The 14,873-nt window shown below is 38.8% G+C and overlaps 2 protein-coding genes across 2 annotated transcripts; both read left to right on the forward strand.

Moving 5' to 3' along the window:
• The first annotated feature begins 5,111 nt into the window (after positions 1 to 5,111).
• On the forward strand, positions 5,112 to 8,670 carry LOC125473606 (formin-like protein 11). The gene is made up of 4 exons (XM_048576681.1): positions 5,112 to 7,094; positions 7,177 to 7,367; positions 7,483 to 7,718; positions 7,858 to 8,670. The coding sequence occupies exons 1-4, from the start codon at positions 5,440 to 5,442 to the stop codon at positions 8,584 to 8,586; spliced, it is 2,811 nt and encodes a 936-aa protein (XP_048432638.1). The 5' UTR covers positions 5,112 to 5,439; the 3' UTR covers positions 8,587 to 8,670.
• A 1,396-nt stretch (positions 8,671 to 10,066) lies between these two features.
• On the forward strand, positions 10,067 to 13,070 carry LOC103965366 (heat shock 70 kDa protein BIP2). Its single transcript, XM_048577319.1, is given in 11 exon segments — positions 10,067 to 10,100; positions 10,222 to 10,342; positions 10,344 to 10,489; positions 10,492 to 10,567; positions 10,841 to 11,052; positions 11,188 to 11,907; positions 11,995 to 12,149; positions 12,263 to 12,336; positions 12,455 to 12,681; positions 12,684 to 12,885; positions 12,887 to 13,070. Coding segments are annotated over 11 exon segments (2,025 nt in total). The 3' UTR covers positions 12,945 to 13,070.
• Positions 13,071 to 14,873: the final 1,803 nt, after the last annotated feature.

Consider the following 14,873-nt stretch of genomic DNA (forward strand, 5'->3'; position numbering starts at 1 on the left):
AAGAAACCATTAGTTAAAGGGGAGAGGTTGATTTGATAAAAAACTCTCAATTTAACAGAAATTTCTCATAGAATGATAAAAATGATTGGCGGTCGACAATCTCAGGAACCACTTCTATCGATTTTAAATTTCAAAAATTAAAGTGAGGAGGTATGTCAATCTCAAAAATCATTTTGAATAAAAAGAACCGAACGATTTACATAGATATACCGCCCACGACTGTATTTGAATCTTTGAGGTTTTGACATATGCAGTGCCAAAACATTTCCGGGATATGCTGGAACCCGAAATATTAATCAAAGATTTGACCAAAACAATAAATAGTGCTTGTATTTATCCTTTCGATGAAGATGTTCATAGTGAGAAAGAAGTTGATCAACTTTCGAATGGACCTTCAAAATTTCAACAGTTTTATAGCCCGACCTGAATATGCACGAATCAAGCCCTCACATGCGTAGAGTAGGACTGAACAGCCTTATACATCTACATCTGTGACAATAAATGGACATAGCAAGGTTATAAACGAAAGCAATATATAGACACCACTGAAGCACTATCGAAAACACGAACCACCAATAGTCGTCTGGCCAGTTGGTCCCATAAAACAACTTCATTGGCTTGTATTCATCGTCGGTCGACTGTAATAGTCTACGAAAGTCACATGTCAAATGTGAATCGGCATGTAGCTCTACTCCAACTAGGATCCCAAATGTGATCACCTAAACAGTTTCAGATCATTGGCATTAGTCATACTATAAAACAAACGTTTATCTTATTGAAGAACATGTTGCATGTGTCATAGATGCTATGACATGTGTCGAAATGTTATCAACGTTATAACATGCATCACATTTATTAATCACATTATTCATTAGGGACATCTAGGTAGAATTTTTTAGCTTCTTAACTTATGAAAATTGATATTGTCATCAAAAGGGACTATAACCCCTAGCTTGGTCTTGCTTCTCACCCAAGTAATTGAATTTCTACAAATCGGTAGAAGAATTAGGGCCATGTTGAACTTGAGGGTCTCAGCTCCACCCTTAGCTATAAATACACAATAGCCCATTACATCAAACATGGCCCGATTCTTATACTGAATGAATTTCCAAGTGAAAAGGTCCAAGAATATTGAAATCCATAGGGCAATGACCCCAATCCTCTTCCAGTTGTCCTCCATCAAGTGGGGTTGTGCTCTTCAGTTGGGACCAGCTTCTGGGTTAGCAACTGACTCTGTACCCGACTGGTCAATGGGTACCTATTTGGGGAAAGATATTCTTTCCAGATCATTTCTACCTAATTCTCTTCATCAAATAATTCGGGCTTTTGAAATTTGATTCAATGGCTAAAGTTATTATAACTTTTAAAGTGAACTTATGTTTTTAGCTTTTGGATCAAATTTCAAAGACCCGGATTGTTTGATGAGGAGGATTAGGTGGAAGGAATCCAGAGACGATCCATTTCCCCTATATAGTTAAATGGAAGTTTATTTACGTGTAGATGTGTTAATGTAGTGATGAGTGGTGATATTTGTGTTTGTGATGATGACGAATATATGGAGTATCCATCCATGGGCACCTATTGACTATCCCTACACATCATCTTTCCGACCAAAACTAAACTACATTCACTGGTTTTTTTTTTTTGCCCCTTTAATGTAAATTTTGTAGAGAAGAATTAAAGAGATTGATTCTTTGCCAACGGTCATGTGAAGACACCAACCCTCCCCCAAAAAAGAAAGGACTGTTGCACCTAGAAAACCTCTCGCCCATTCCCCTATACTGGATTTTATTAATAATATGAAGAAAAAAGAAAAGTAAAACAAGCGGGGAGACTAGACCAATATCTGCTGAAAAAAATTAACGAAAGTAATATATCCTGATTAAGAATTAACTTACGCATGACATATTAGCATGAACTGAAACAATGACCAACCGTAGTAGCATGAGGTTTGAGCAAAAGAATAGTGAATCATATTTTTTCAAGTAAAAAGCTGTGACCGTACATCATGTTTGTCTTGAAAGACAGACATGATATGGCCTAGGGGACTATTATGGTATGGTCTAGGGGACAATTATAGTGCATTCAATGGACATATAACCCACGTTTTTAAATCGATTTTGAGAACATTTATAAAATTCATTATAAGCTAAAATTTAAGTTATTCTACTTGTACCATTTGTTTTTTAAAATTAATTTAGGACATTTTAAAGATTTTCAATACCTACAAGACCTACAAGTCTCCTTGGGGAGCTCGCGATTAGTTTATATTATTTTTTTCTATTTTTTCAACTTTGAAAATCAATAAAAAATAGTTTCGAAATCTAATAAATGTTACAATCGCATCCAAATGTCTTGCAACATTTTTGTTAATTCTCATGCAAAATATTTCCTAAAACTAAAAACTTCAATTTTCTTCACAAAAACTTCAATTTTCCAATCGATTTTGAGAACTTTTACAATATTTATTATAAACCAAAATTTGAGTCATTCTAGTCGCTACACATGTTTTTAAAAATTAATTTAGGACATTCCAAAAAAATTTGACACCACAAATCTCTTTGGGGGCCTTACTACTTATTTATATTATTTTTTCTACTTTTCAACTTAAAAATAAAAACAAAATAGTTCCAAGACCTAATAAAAGGTAGGATTACATCTAAAGATCTTGCAACATTTTCCTTAACTCCACGCAAAACATTTCCCTGAAGTCCTACTCTGTGGGTGCAAAAAAAATGCGATCTCCGTCCCTGCAAAACGAGGTGGACTCTGGGGACGCAGAACGAGCCGAACTAGGGCGCACAAAAAACGAAGCGGGCTCCGCTCACAGAAAATGAGATGGACTTCTAGCGCGCAAAATGAGTCGAGCTTGGTGCACGAAAAAAATACGACATGTAAAACGAGGCAGACTCTGCACACCCAGAACGAGGCAAACCCATGTTTTAAAAAAAAACGATGCAGGCTCTGTGCACGCAAAATGAGGCGTACTTCGTCAGGCTCTATGCATGAAAAACAAGGGCTCAATGCATGTAAAATGCGGCAGGCTTGGCACACAAAAAACGTGGCTCACTAAATGAGATGCACTTCGCGCACGCTAATCGAGGTGAACCCAAGCACACAGAAAAATGAGGCAGGCTCCATCACGGAAAATGAGACGGGCTTCTATCACACTAAACAAGGCGGTCTCGGCGCACAAAAAATGCGGCTCACAAAATGAAGTGCACTATGCGCGAGCAAATCAAGGCGGGCTCTACTTCTAGAAAAATATATGTGAAACTAACCACCAGTCTAAATTACTCTATAGAAAGAAAAAAAATATGTAAGTTGATCAAATCGCATCGAGTTGAAGATGATAGATAAAACACAACTTGAAATTTCAACTCAACCTCGCATTTCAAAAAGATTGCTTGACTCCTTATAAACGAGACATTCTTACTTAACTACAAACTAAAGTGTGAACATATACGAAAGCAATTCATTAAAATTACAGAAAGAACAGTTTATGCATATTAAACTATGATGTTTCTACAAATGGTACTAACTTCTTAAGCTCAATATTCTCTGCTTTTTCATTAACTTAGGTAACAAATTGGTTGCAGCCTTGCAGGCTAATTGTTCCCAAAAAAAAGTGGTGCATGAAGTAACATGGTAAGGTAAGGTCCCCCACTGCACAGTGTTGAATTCTAAGCAACCACTATGGTTAGCCAATTACTAACGACATGCAGGTAGTCTCTGTCTTGTAGCTTTGAGTCTCCTCTCTCTCTCTCTCTCTCTCTCTCTCTCTCTCTCTCTGGTTAGGTGAAGGGGACAACGCAGAAGCTAATGACACTGTGAATTAGGTCGTGAAAAACCAACATTAATCGCACCGAAATTTGGATGCAAGTTCAAAAGGAAGAATATGTGAGCAATACATTAGAAATAGAGAAAGGGACAAGCAGTTGCTAATAAACTTTTAAGCATCCCATAATTTGGCACCTATCAAGATCTTATAATTTTACACTTGATGTTTTCCTTTTGGCTTCCGAAGACCACATGGGAAAGTGATGGTCCCCTCTCTTTGTATATTCCTCTCTGCGATTATAAGGGTTGGAGAGAACTAGTGCCATCATGCTCTACATAGGAAGAAAGCCTCGTATGAACGAAGACGCCAAGAAGACGATGTCCCAAACTAGTCTTGTAATGGCTTCTTTCATGCAAGATCCTACAAGAGAATGTAGCAATACATCATGGAACTTGGCGACTAAAAATTGAGATCATCCCCCCCTTGAATTTGATAGTTAGAATTGACACTTAAACACTTAAAAGGGTCATTTATTATTGATCATAATATAATCTAAAAATAAATTACCAATCATTTTTCAATCAGCTGATGACTTATTGAACATTTCTGCAATACATCAATGCATAGTAAAAATTTAATCACCTATTCGACATTCTTGGTGTTGCTGAATTACACCATAATAATTATAAGAAAGTGAAATATATCTGTGAATCTATTCAGACTCCGAAAGAGTAAACCATAACCACGAAACCGTTGATTCCAAAAAAATTGCATAGTAAAATATTCGATGTATAGACTTAGGTAGGGAAAAAACAAAATGGGACCCACGAAGACTTGTTTTGTTTTGATGAGTTGTATCTGCTAAAAAAGCCACGTTCAACTGCAAATCCCATGACTCATTTAACATGTAAAGCGGCCTTCTTGAACTCATAAATCATCACTAAAACTTTATGAAAAATAAAATGATCAAGTTCATGATTGGCAATTGATGAATATATAGCAGAAAACATCAAAAAATATTTAAAGAGAAAAAAATAGGCTAAAAATTGTGTTAAAATTAGGGTTTAGATAGAACATTGTTTGAGAGACATATAGGAAGCAAATTAAAGGTGTTTCTTTTTTTTTTTTTTTAAAAAAGTGGGACAACTGGTGGCAAACCACGGTTATCCACTCCTTCTAGAGGTCGGGAAGACTTACAGAGGCATTTTAATCTGACCATAAGTCTGGTTTCCACACCAGCATCGATTTTCTAACTGAGACCTCTAGTTTTTAATTTTAAGAAATCCTCGTAATCTATCATTGACCACTGAAACACCAGCTCTTTGTTAAATTAAAGGTGTTTTTGCAGAGGCATTAATGGAGGTGAGAAGAGATAAGATTTGCATGAACACAGAAGTAAAAGAATGGTCAGTACACCTTCAACTGCCATGCTCAGGGGTTCCTTGGAGTAGCATTAAAGTCTCTCTCTCCCTCCCTCCCTCTCTCACCCTCCGTCCCTCTCTCTCTCCTCTCTCTCTCTCTCTCTCTGTGCAATACCTTCATTGCACACCACCTATTCTGCTACACCCACCCAAAGAACTTTCTGTTTTTCCTTTCTTTTCCAAATAAATGAACAAAAAGAAGATGATTTATAAACAGAAAGTTAGATTGCTGCTTTGATGATTTTTGGGTTGAGAGAGAGAAAAATGGTGTACATTTTCTCTCAGATTCTCCTCCTCATGATCTTTTTCATCGTATCTTTTCTCCTGTCATTGCACAATGCAGCAGAGGAATGCTTCAATGTTCATGGCCTGCAACACCACCTGCATTTCATGGAGGACAATGCCGAGGCTCCCCAAAACTTACAGATTCACAGAGTTTCCGGGGAAGATGAAGAGAATGCAGTTCCGGTTGTCGAAAAGTTCAGAGCTTTACTTGGACTGAACAGCTTCCACAAGCGAACGCCGTCAGCTGCCGACAGTGGAAATGTTTCTCCTTCTCCTTCTCCTTCTCCGTCGCCCTACAGTGAAGCGGAAGCTCCGAGTCCAGCTCCCGCTCCTGCTCCGGCGCCTCACATCCACGCGCATTCGCATCATCCGCACCGCTTGCGCTCAATCTCAAAGCCTCAAGGCATTCACAGAGAAGATAGAAGCGGAACGGCGAGGATACTTGTACCGGTTCTTGTTTCTGCAGGAGCTGCGGTTGTGATTTGTGTGCTCGGCATCGTTTGGGGTTGCAGGAAGCACAGGAAACATAAGAAGAAACCCACGAGCGTGATTTCGGTTTTCGGCCAAAACGGAGGAGCTAAATCACCAAGCAAGGTGAGGCTAAATCCTGCCACCACCACTACTACTTCTGATCTCATTTATATTGATTCGTTAGGGTTGGATTTAGAGCAGCAACAGCAGCATATTTCTTGTTCCAAAGAAACTTGCGAAACTGTAATTACGTCACGAAATCATACATTGCTTGAGAGGGAAGAAACAAATCAACAAGTGATGAAATCGGAATTCGATGATGCTAGTAGTAGTTCTTCCAATAGGGAAATTATGTCTGCTCACGAGGATATAATTGCAGAGGCAGTGAAATATGAGTCTGATTGTGCTAATTCCGCAACCGGTGACAAAATTATTCCTGTTGATTCGTATTCTTCCGATGATGAATCTTTCCATTCTTTCGGAGATTCGAATTCATCCAACATCCACCTTTCAAATGCCTCGGCTGGTAGCCTAGGTGACTCATCGGATGTTCTCTCCACAAATGTGTCGAACATAGAACCTTGTTTAGAAGCACGTTGTATAAACTTACCAGATCAACCAGAAACCATAATCCGAAATAAAGAATCCGAACTTCTGACTGCACCGTGCTCTTCCAATTGCGAAAAGAATGTCAACGCTCCTCCAGCACCACCTCCTCCACCCCCACCACCAATCAAACATTTTCTTCATTTCCATTCTTCTCCCAGTTCAACTAGAATTGCATCGAAAGCTTCGTGCTCGTCTTCTACATTGCGAAATCTATCACCGCCAAGAAAATCAGGTTCTTCTTGCGGATCAAATCAAACCCCCGAAGGGGGATTTTCTGTTTCGCCTCAAAACTCTTCTAGACCTTCAGAAACTCCACCTCCTATTCCTCCACCACCCTGCCCGCCTCCCTTTTCGAAAGCGAATAATAGCTTTTTGAAAGGTCCTCCTCCTCCGCCCCTCCCTCAGGCTACACCATTGGGGAAAGATGGAACTCCGCTGCCTAAACTGAAGCCGTTGCATTGGGACAAAGTCAGAGCTGCACCGGATCATTCTATGGTGTGGGACAAACTGAGATCAAGCTCGTTCGAGTAAGTTACATTGCGTTTCAGATTTGTCTTGGTATCTACTTTTCTGCTTAAAACCTTGACCTGATTATGAGTCTTGAAACAGGCTGGATGAGGAAATGATTGAATCGCTTTTCGGATACAATCTACAAGGCTCAATGAAGAATGATGAAGCAAAGAGCAAGAGCCCTTCTCCAAGCAAGAATGTTCTTGAGCCGAAAAGACTACAGAACATAACCATACTCTCAAAAGCCCTGAATTCTACTGCTGATCAAGTATGCGAAGCACTAGTTCAAGGTATATATGCAACTCTTAAAACTTACAAATATACTTTACCAAATCAGGACGTCTTTCGCAGAGCTGGACTGGTACCATAAACAACCAAAACCTAACAAGATTACGACATTAACAGGAAATGGCTTGTGCTTACAACAACTGGAAGCGCTCGTGAGGATGGAACTCACCAAGGAGGAAGAGGGTAAGCTCACTGGCTACAAGGGAGACATCAATGAACTCGGGTCAGCGGAGAAGTTTGTGAAGGCGGTGCTTAGAGTACCTTTCGCTTTCCAACGAGTTCAAGCAATGCTTTACAGAGAAACGTTTGAAGATGAGGTGGTTCACCTTAGGAACTCCTTTTCAGTGCTAGAGGTAGGCCTGTTCGGGAATATGCTTATGTAAGAAGCCTTCTGTTCATAAGTGCTTCTGCTAGATCCGCTTTTATTATACAACAAGAAACATATTTGAGCACAAAATAATCTTTTTCTTTTGTCTAAATTACGGTTTATAGGAGGCCTGTAAGGAACTGAGGTCAAGCAGGCTCTTCTTGAAGCTACTCGAAGCGGTGTTGAAAACAGGAAACCGGATGAATGTTGGAACGATCCGAGGAGGTGCCAGAGCATTCAAGCTAGACACTCTCCTCAAGCTCTCCGATGTAAAAGGAACCGATGGAAAAACCACATTGCTACATTTTGTTGTGCAAGAAATAATACGGGTAGAAGGGATTCGAGTTTCGGACAGCATCATGGGGAAGATCAGCCAGAAGAACAAAACCAAAACCCTAGAAGAGAAAGAAGAAGACTACAGAAGAATGGGGCTTGACCTAGTTTCCGGCCTCAGCACCGAGCTCTACAACGCGAAGAAAACAGCCACATTGGACTTGGATGTTCTTGCAAGCAGTGTATCAAATCTCTCCGATGGAATGGAAAAGATCAAACATCTTATACACAAAGAGTTGTGCATGGATGAGAACAGTCGTAATTTGGTCAATTCGATGAAATCGTTCATATGTTACGCGGAGGAACGTTTGAGAGAGTTGCAGGGTGATGAGAGTAGGGTTCTGTCACAGGTGAAGGAGATAACAGAGTATTTCCATGGGAACGTGAGCAAGGAAGAAGCGAATCCGCTTCGGATTTTCGTGATTGTTAGGGACTTTCTGGGAATGTTGGATCATGTTTGTAAAGAGCTTAGAAGCTCAAAAGCACCACGCACTCCAAATCCTCTGGCTCCATTCAAATAGGTTGTAGATTTTGTGAGATTGTTTTTGGTGTGTTCATATGATGGATTTTCATTCACTAAGCAAGAACGTTAACGTGGTTTTGAATTTTGTATGTAGGGTTTTGGCCTTAAGGCTGCGTTGGATATGAATTTCATTACCTCATCTAAAATGTGTCGTTTCATATCGTCAAATATGTCGATTTTTCTGTCAAATTGAGGGTTATTTTGTTCATTCGGGTGATGAAAAAGTAACGGAATAGGTGATACATTTTTCATTTCGTGCCAAATGGACACACTTTAAAATATTAGGAGAACTTAATATGAAATAGAAACTCAAAAGATAGTCGTGGTGCGAGTAATTATGCACATCAACTAGTTCGCCTAAGAAACATGCAAGGAGAACTCCTTCATTTGGAGAGATTATCTTTTGTCACCAATTCTTCACGAGTCAATCATCAATTAGATAGATAGTGCACTTTTTAAACACATGACAAACATTTATTGGACAATAACGCCACTAAAATTTAAACTTAGCTGAGAAAATTTCTCCTTCAACCGGCTCCCACACATGGTCCCATTTTGGTATACCTGAATGTCGGGGTCCCACGTGTTTTTTGTGATGACGGATGACGTGGACGACCGCCGGAACTCAAGAATTTCTCCACCACTAAGGTTGTCTTGTCATGTTGGAATGATTTGGGCTTCCGTGAGGTCGAAGTGATAATGGGCCAAATAAAAACAAATCAATTGTGGTCCAGCCCAGCCCAGACTCAAAGACCCAATTAGACATCTGAAACAAAGAGTCCAAATTACTATAACACCCTCGTTCTTTCGTCCGATACCCATTTTACCCTCCAGCTCTCCGCGCGCCCTTTTCCCCTTATTCACAATTCAAGAACAGTTCGGATCCCAACAGACTCCACGCGTCAACCTACCATACGCCATTTGACATGTCCCGGTAACAAGGCAACAACGTGCGCTGATAAAAACTGCCAACGTGGCGCACCGCCATTGGCCAATAATACGCACGACATAAACATTGCCGCACAGGCCACACAGTATATAAGAACCCCCTCAGGCCTCAACCTTCTTCTCTCACACTCAGAATTCAAATTCCCAAACACAAAAATCTCAACTTAAAAAAAAAAAAAAAAAAAAAAAAATGAAGTTTTAACTAAACATTTCCGGTATTGTTAATTTTAACGAAAAATGACATTTTACTATAAAAAGTCATTCTTAGTATTATTTACTTACAACACCTTTTTGTCATTTTGATTAAAACGTAAAGTTTTCAAGTCATTTTTATTAGTTTTTCTAAAAGAAAAAGAAAATCAATGGAGGCGAAGAGGATCCAAGCATTGTTGTTCACATTTCTACTTCTCTACAATATAATCAAATCTTTATGTTAATTTCTTAACTAGTTCGGTTCTGAAATGAACATTCATTTCTACTTCTTTATTGAGTGACAATTACTAAGAACGAACGCTAATTTGTCACCGATAATGTATCACATGTCTTTGCAAAATGTATCAACATGTGACTGATTTTAAGTCTCTAACTAATATGTGCTCGATTTTAAGAACAAACGTCACAGAAAATTTCTAGTTTATTTTATTAAATCAATAATTTTCATCCTTGACTTTGAACTTGTGATTAGTCTATGGCACATCCGAATTCCGATTTATTTTTTTTCATACATTTGCTGAAGAATTTGTTCTTTTTAATTTTGGCTTGTGGGTAGAATTCCTGTGTGGAATAGCAGTAGCGGCCGATGATTCATTTGGGGACTCTGATCGGAATCGATCTCGGAACAACGTATTCCTGTGTGGGAGTGTACAAGAACGGTCATGTGTAAATCATAGCGAACGATCAAGGCAACAGAATCACGCCCTGCTGGGTCGCATTCACTGATACGGAGCGTCTGATCGAGAGGCGGCCAAGAATCAAGCCCCTCTCAACGCAGAACGCATCATTTTCGACGTCAAGCGGCTCATTGGGCGAAAGTAGGCAAATTTACTTAGTAATTTGGCTGCAAGAGACTGATTTTGTGTGTGTTTAATTTGGATTATTAACAAAATGGGGAAAGTAAGCAAATTTTCACTTGCTAAATTGGATTATTTGGAAGGGGATGTGGTTTATCTGTGTGTTTAATTTGGATTATGAACTTAAATGGGAAGAATGGTACTTGGATTGGAAGATGTTGTGGATTATCTGTGTGTTTAATTTGGATTATGAACTTAATTGGGTTTTGTTCGATTCGGTGTTTTGATTTGTAGGTTTGATGATCCAGAGGTTCAAAGAGATATTAAGTTTTTACCTTATAAGGTTGTGAACAAAGATGGGAAGCCTTATATGCAGGTGAAGGTTAAAGGTGAAACCAAGGTTTTTAGCCCTGAGGAAATCAGTGCTATGATTTTGAGTAAGATGAAGGAAACCGCCGAGGCCTACCTCGGGAGGAAGATCAAAGACGCCGTGGTAACCGTTCCAGGTAATGCTTGAAAATTTCCTCGCTTAAATCTTCTATAGTCCTGTGCATGGTTATTAGATAATACAATGAGTAAACATAGTAATTATGTTATTGTGTTCGTTGGTTTGATGAGTTGCTTTTGATCGGTTCTTGTAGCTTATTTCAATGATGCGCAGAGAGTCAGGCTACATGATGCAGGCATCATTGCTGGGCTCAATGTGGCTCGGATAATCAACGAGCGTACGGCCCCAGCCATTGCCCTTGGTATAGAGAAGAAAGAAGAGAAGAACATATTAGTTTACGATCTTGGTGGTGGTACATTTGATGTTAGCATCTTGACAATTGATAACGGTGTGTTTGGGGTGAGGTCTACAAGCGGAGACACTCACTTGGGAGGAGAGGACTTCGACCATAGAGTAATGGACTACCTCATCAAGTTGATCAAGAAGAAATATATCAAGGATATTAGCAAGGACCACATGGCTCTTGGGAAACTTCGAAAGGAATGTGAGAGAGCTAAGAGAGCGTTGAGTAGGCAGCATCAGGTTCTAGTGGAGATTGTATCTCTTTTTGATGACGTAGATTTGTCGGAGCCATTGACAAGGGCTAGATTCGAGGAGTTGAACATGGACTTGGTCAAGAAGACCATGGGACCGGTAAAGAAGGCTTTAGAAGATGCAGGCTTGAAGAAGAAGGATATTCACGAGATTGTCCTCGTTGGAGGGAGCACCCGAATTCCTAAGGTGCAAGAGATGTTGAAGGACTTCTTCGATGGGAAAGAGCCAAGCAAGGGGGTCAATCCTGATGAGGCTGTTGCATACGGTGCTGCAGTTCAAGGTGGAGTTCTCAGTGGCGAAGGCGGGGAAGAAACCAAGGGTAATTGTACGCTTTCATTTGTTAGTGAGTGCCCTGATTGTTAACATAATTTACAAATGACTAAGATTTGCTTTGTTTTCTTTGCAGACCTGCTTTTGCTTGATGTTGTGCCGTTTAGTCTTGGTATCGAACCAGTTGGCGGTGTCATGACAAAATTGATTCCAAGAAACACCGTCATCCCAACTAAGAAGTCTCAAGTCTTCACCGCTTATCAAGACCAGTAGACCACAGTATCCATCGAGGTATGTTTATAACAGATATATGCACACATTAGTTTGATGGGAATTTCGACATTTTGCATAGCATGTGCTTTTTTTTGTTACTTTGACTGATGTATGCGGTTGAAAATAATCAGGTGCACGAAGGTGAAAAAAGCTTGGCGAAGGATTGTCGTGAGCGTGGTCTCACCGGCATTCCACCTGCTCCAAGGTAATTGAAAACTAACCCAAGTACTAATCTGAATTGGTTGGGGTAAATTTAGTCTTGTCTAATATTTGCAAAGACGAATTATATACTGAAAGCTGCCTGCTTTAATTTTCTGCTGCAGAGGAGTTCCCCAAATCGAGGTGACATTTGAGATTGATGCAAATGGCATCCTACACGTGAGAGTAGAGGACAAGGCGGCAAAGAAATCTCAATCCATAACCATCACCAACGACAAGGGGCGTCTGAGCCGGGAAGAGATAGAGAGAATGGTGAAGGAGGCTGAGGAGTTTGCCGAAGAGGATAACAAAGTGAGGGAAAAAGTCGATGCCAGGAACAAACTTGAGACCTACATTACAGCTTGAAGAGCACTGTCAATGACAAGGACAAGCTGGCAGATAAGATTGATTCAGATGACAAGGAGAAGATCGAAAGCACACTGAAGGAAGCGCTCGAGTGGTTGGATGACAACCAAAACGCCGAGAAGGATGATTTCGATGGGAAGCTGAAGGAGGTGGAGGCAGTATGTAACCCGGTGATAAAGCAAGTTTATGAGGAGTGGTGGAAGTTCTAGTGATTCGCAGGATGAGGAAGAAGCAAATGATGAGTTGTAGAAACTAGGAAGGGAGAATGTTTGAGATTTCATTGTCGTTTTTGTTCTTTTCTTTTGACGGGTGTTATAGCTCAAAATGTATCATGGTTGATGGTGTTTACGTAATGGTAAGGAAAATTCTTTCACGTCAAGTAGCATTAGTATTGGATAACCTGGATTGGTTTGGATATTATTTTTATTGTGGTCTCGTGAATTCAGGTCATCCAATGTTCGTAGCATTTAATGCTACGTAGTACTGAAGTGAAATCTATAAGACCATCTTCATCTCTTGAATTAAAACCTAAAATTTTTAACCCATAAAATTTAGGTTTTAACTCAGAAACATGTTTTTCTACTCAAACTCTTTTGGTTTCAATTTTTAGTTCGAGATTATTAAATACTGAATTTAGGATTCTTAAAGTAATTTTTTTAAAAGAAAAAAAAATGTATACTATCCTTATTTAATTTTACGAACATTTTAACTTAAAAATATTTAGATTCCGATAAATATTGAAAATCACTAAACCGACATCATAAAACTCGTGGAACGTTATAAAAGAATATGAAACACGCAAATATATATACATTTTTAATTATTTTAGCCGTTATATTTAAATTTGAACTGTTAGATTTAATCATATTAAATCTTAAGTTAAACTGTTATTTGACCTCTTGAACTATCATTCCAGTTGAAATTGACCATCTAAACAATTTTTTTAGTAAATTAACCCCCTAAACTATTTGAAATAAGCCAATTGACTCCTTGTCGGTAGATTTCATCCTCTATTTCGTCAAATTCAAAGGAAAATTAGTCTTTCCTTTATCAATTATTGCTTGTCAACTATAACCAATAATGTAATTATGACATGTGAAAACAAAATAATGTGTAATGACAATGTGAGATGGTCCGTTATGTAAACGTTTGGTTTTTCTATGTTTTCTTATTATGCTATATATTTTTGATTATTTTGTGTCCATGTGTCAAAATTTTATTAGTGGTTATAACTGGCAAGTAACAATTAATGATGAAACGACTAATTTGCCCTTGAACTTCCGCAATTTTAACGGCAACTGGTTAATTGATTGATTTTAAATAGTTCAAGGGGTTAATTTACTAAAAAAATAGTTTATGGGGTTAATTTCAACTAGAATGATAATTCAGGGGGTCAAATCACAATTTACTCTAAATCTTAGTTGTTAGATTCAATGAATTTATAAATATAAAACTAAAAAAAATACACATACGATGCCCCGAACACACTAACCAAGTGGAATTTTGGGCTAAATTTGCCCCAAAAATGTGACATCTCACATCACCCAGGGGAGTGAGCCTTATATGTATATTCTCATCCCTACCTAGCACGAGGCATTTTGGGAGTTCACTGGTTTCGGGTTCCGTTGGAACTTCGAAGTTAAGCGAGAATGGGGCTTGAGCAATCCCATGATGGGTGACCCATTGGGAAGTTGCTCGTGAGTTCCCAAAAACAAAATCGTGAGGGAATGGTAAGCCCAAAGCGGACAATATCGTGCTACGGTAGTGGAGTCAGGCCTGGGAAGTGGTTCCACCCTGGGCCCGGATGTGACAAAAAATGAGTTTTGAGTTAAAACTCATATTTGACCCACAAGGGTTGGCAACAAGTTGAGATAGATTTAGAACCTAAAATTTGAGTTTTACTTCAAGTAAGTCTAGTAAGATGTATATTTGAACTTTAATTTCAACTTTTTTAATATTGAATGAAAATTGGAATTTTTTTCGTTTAACCCTACAGTGCAAGTAGATTTTGATGGAACAATGCATGAGAAGCAATAGGTTGTGTTCGCGTTAAATTATCTATGAGCTTGGTTGTAAGTGTTTTTTAAAATAGTTAAAAGCGTGTTTTGTAAAAATGTTTGTGAAATTAATCTTTAGTAAAACTATAAATAAATCATAGAAAAACATATAAGTGTTTTT

This window comes from the organism of the source record quoted next, unplaced genomic scaffold (assembly GCF_019419815.1).
Source record: "Pyrus x bretschneideri cultivar Hongxiangsu unplaced genomic scaffold, Pyrus_bretschneideri_v1 Contig11, whole genome shotgun sequence".
In the NCBI taxonomy this organism is placed as follows: Eukaryota; Viridiplantae; Streptophyta; class Magnoliopsida; order Rosales; family Rosaceae; genus Pyrus; species Pyrus x bretschneideri.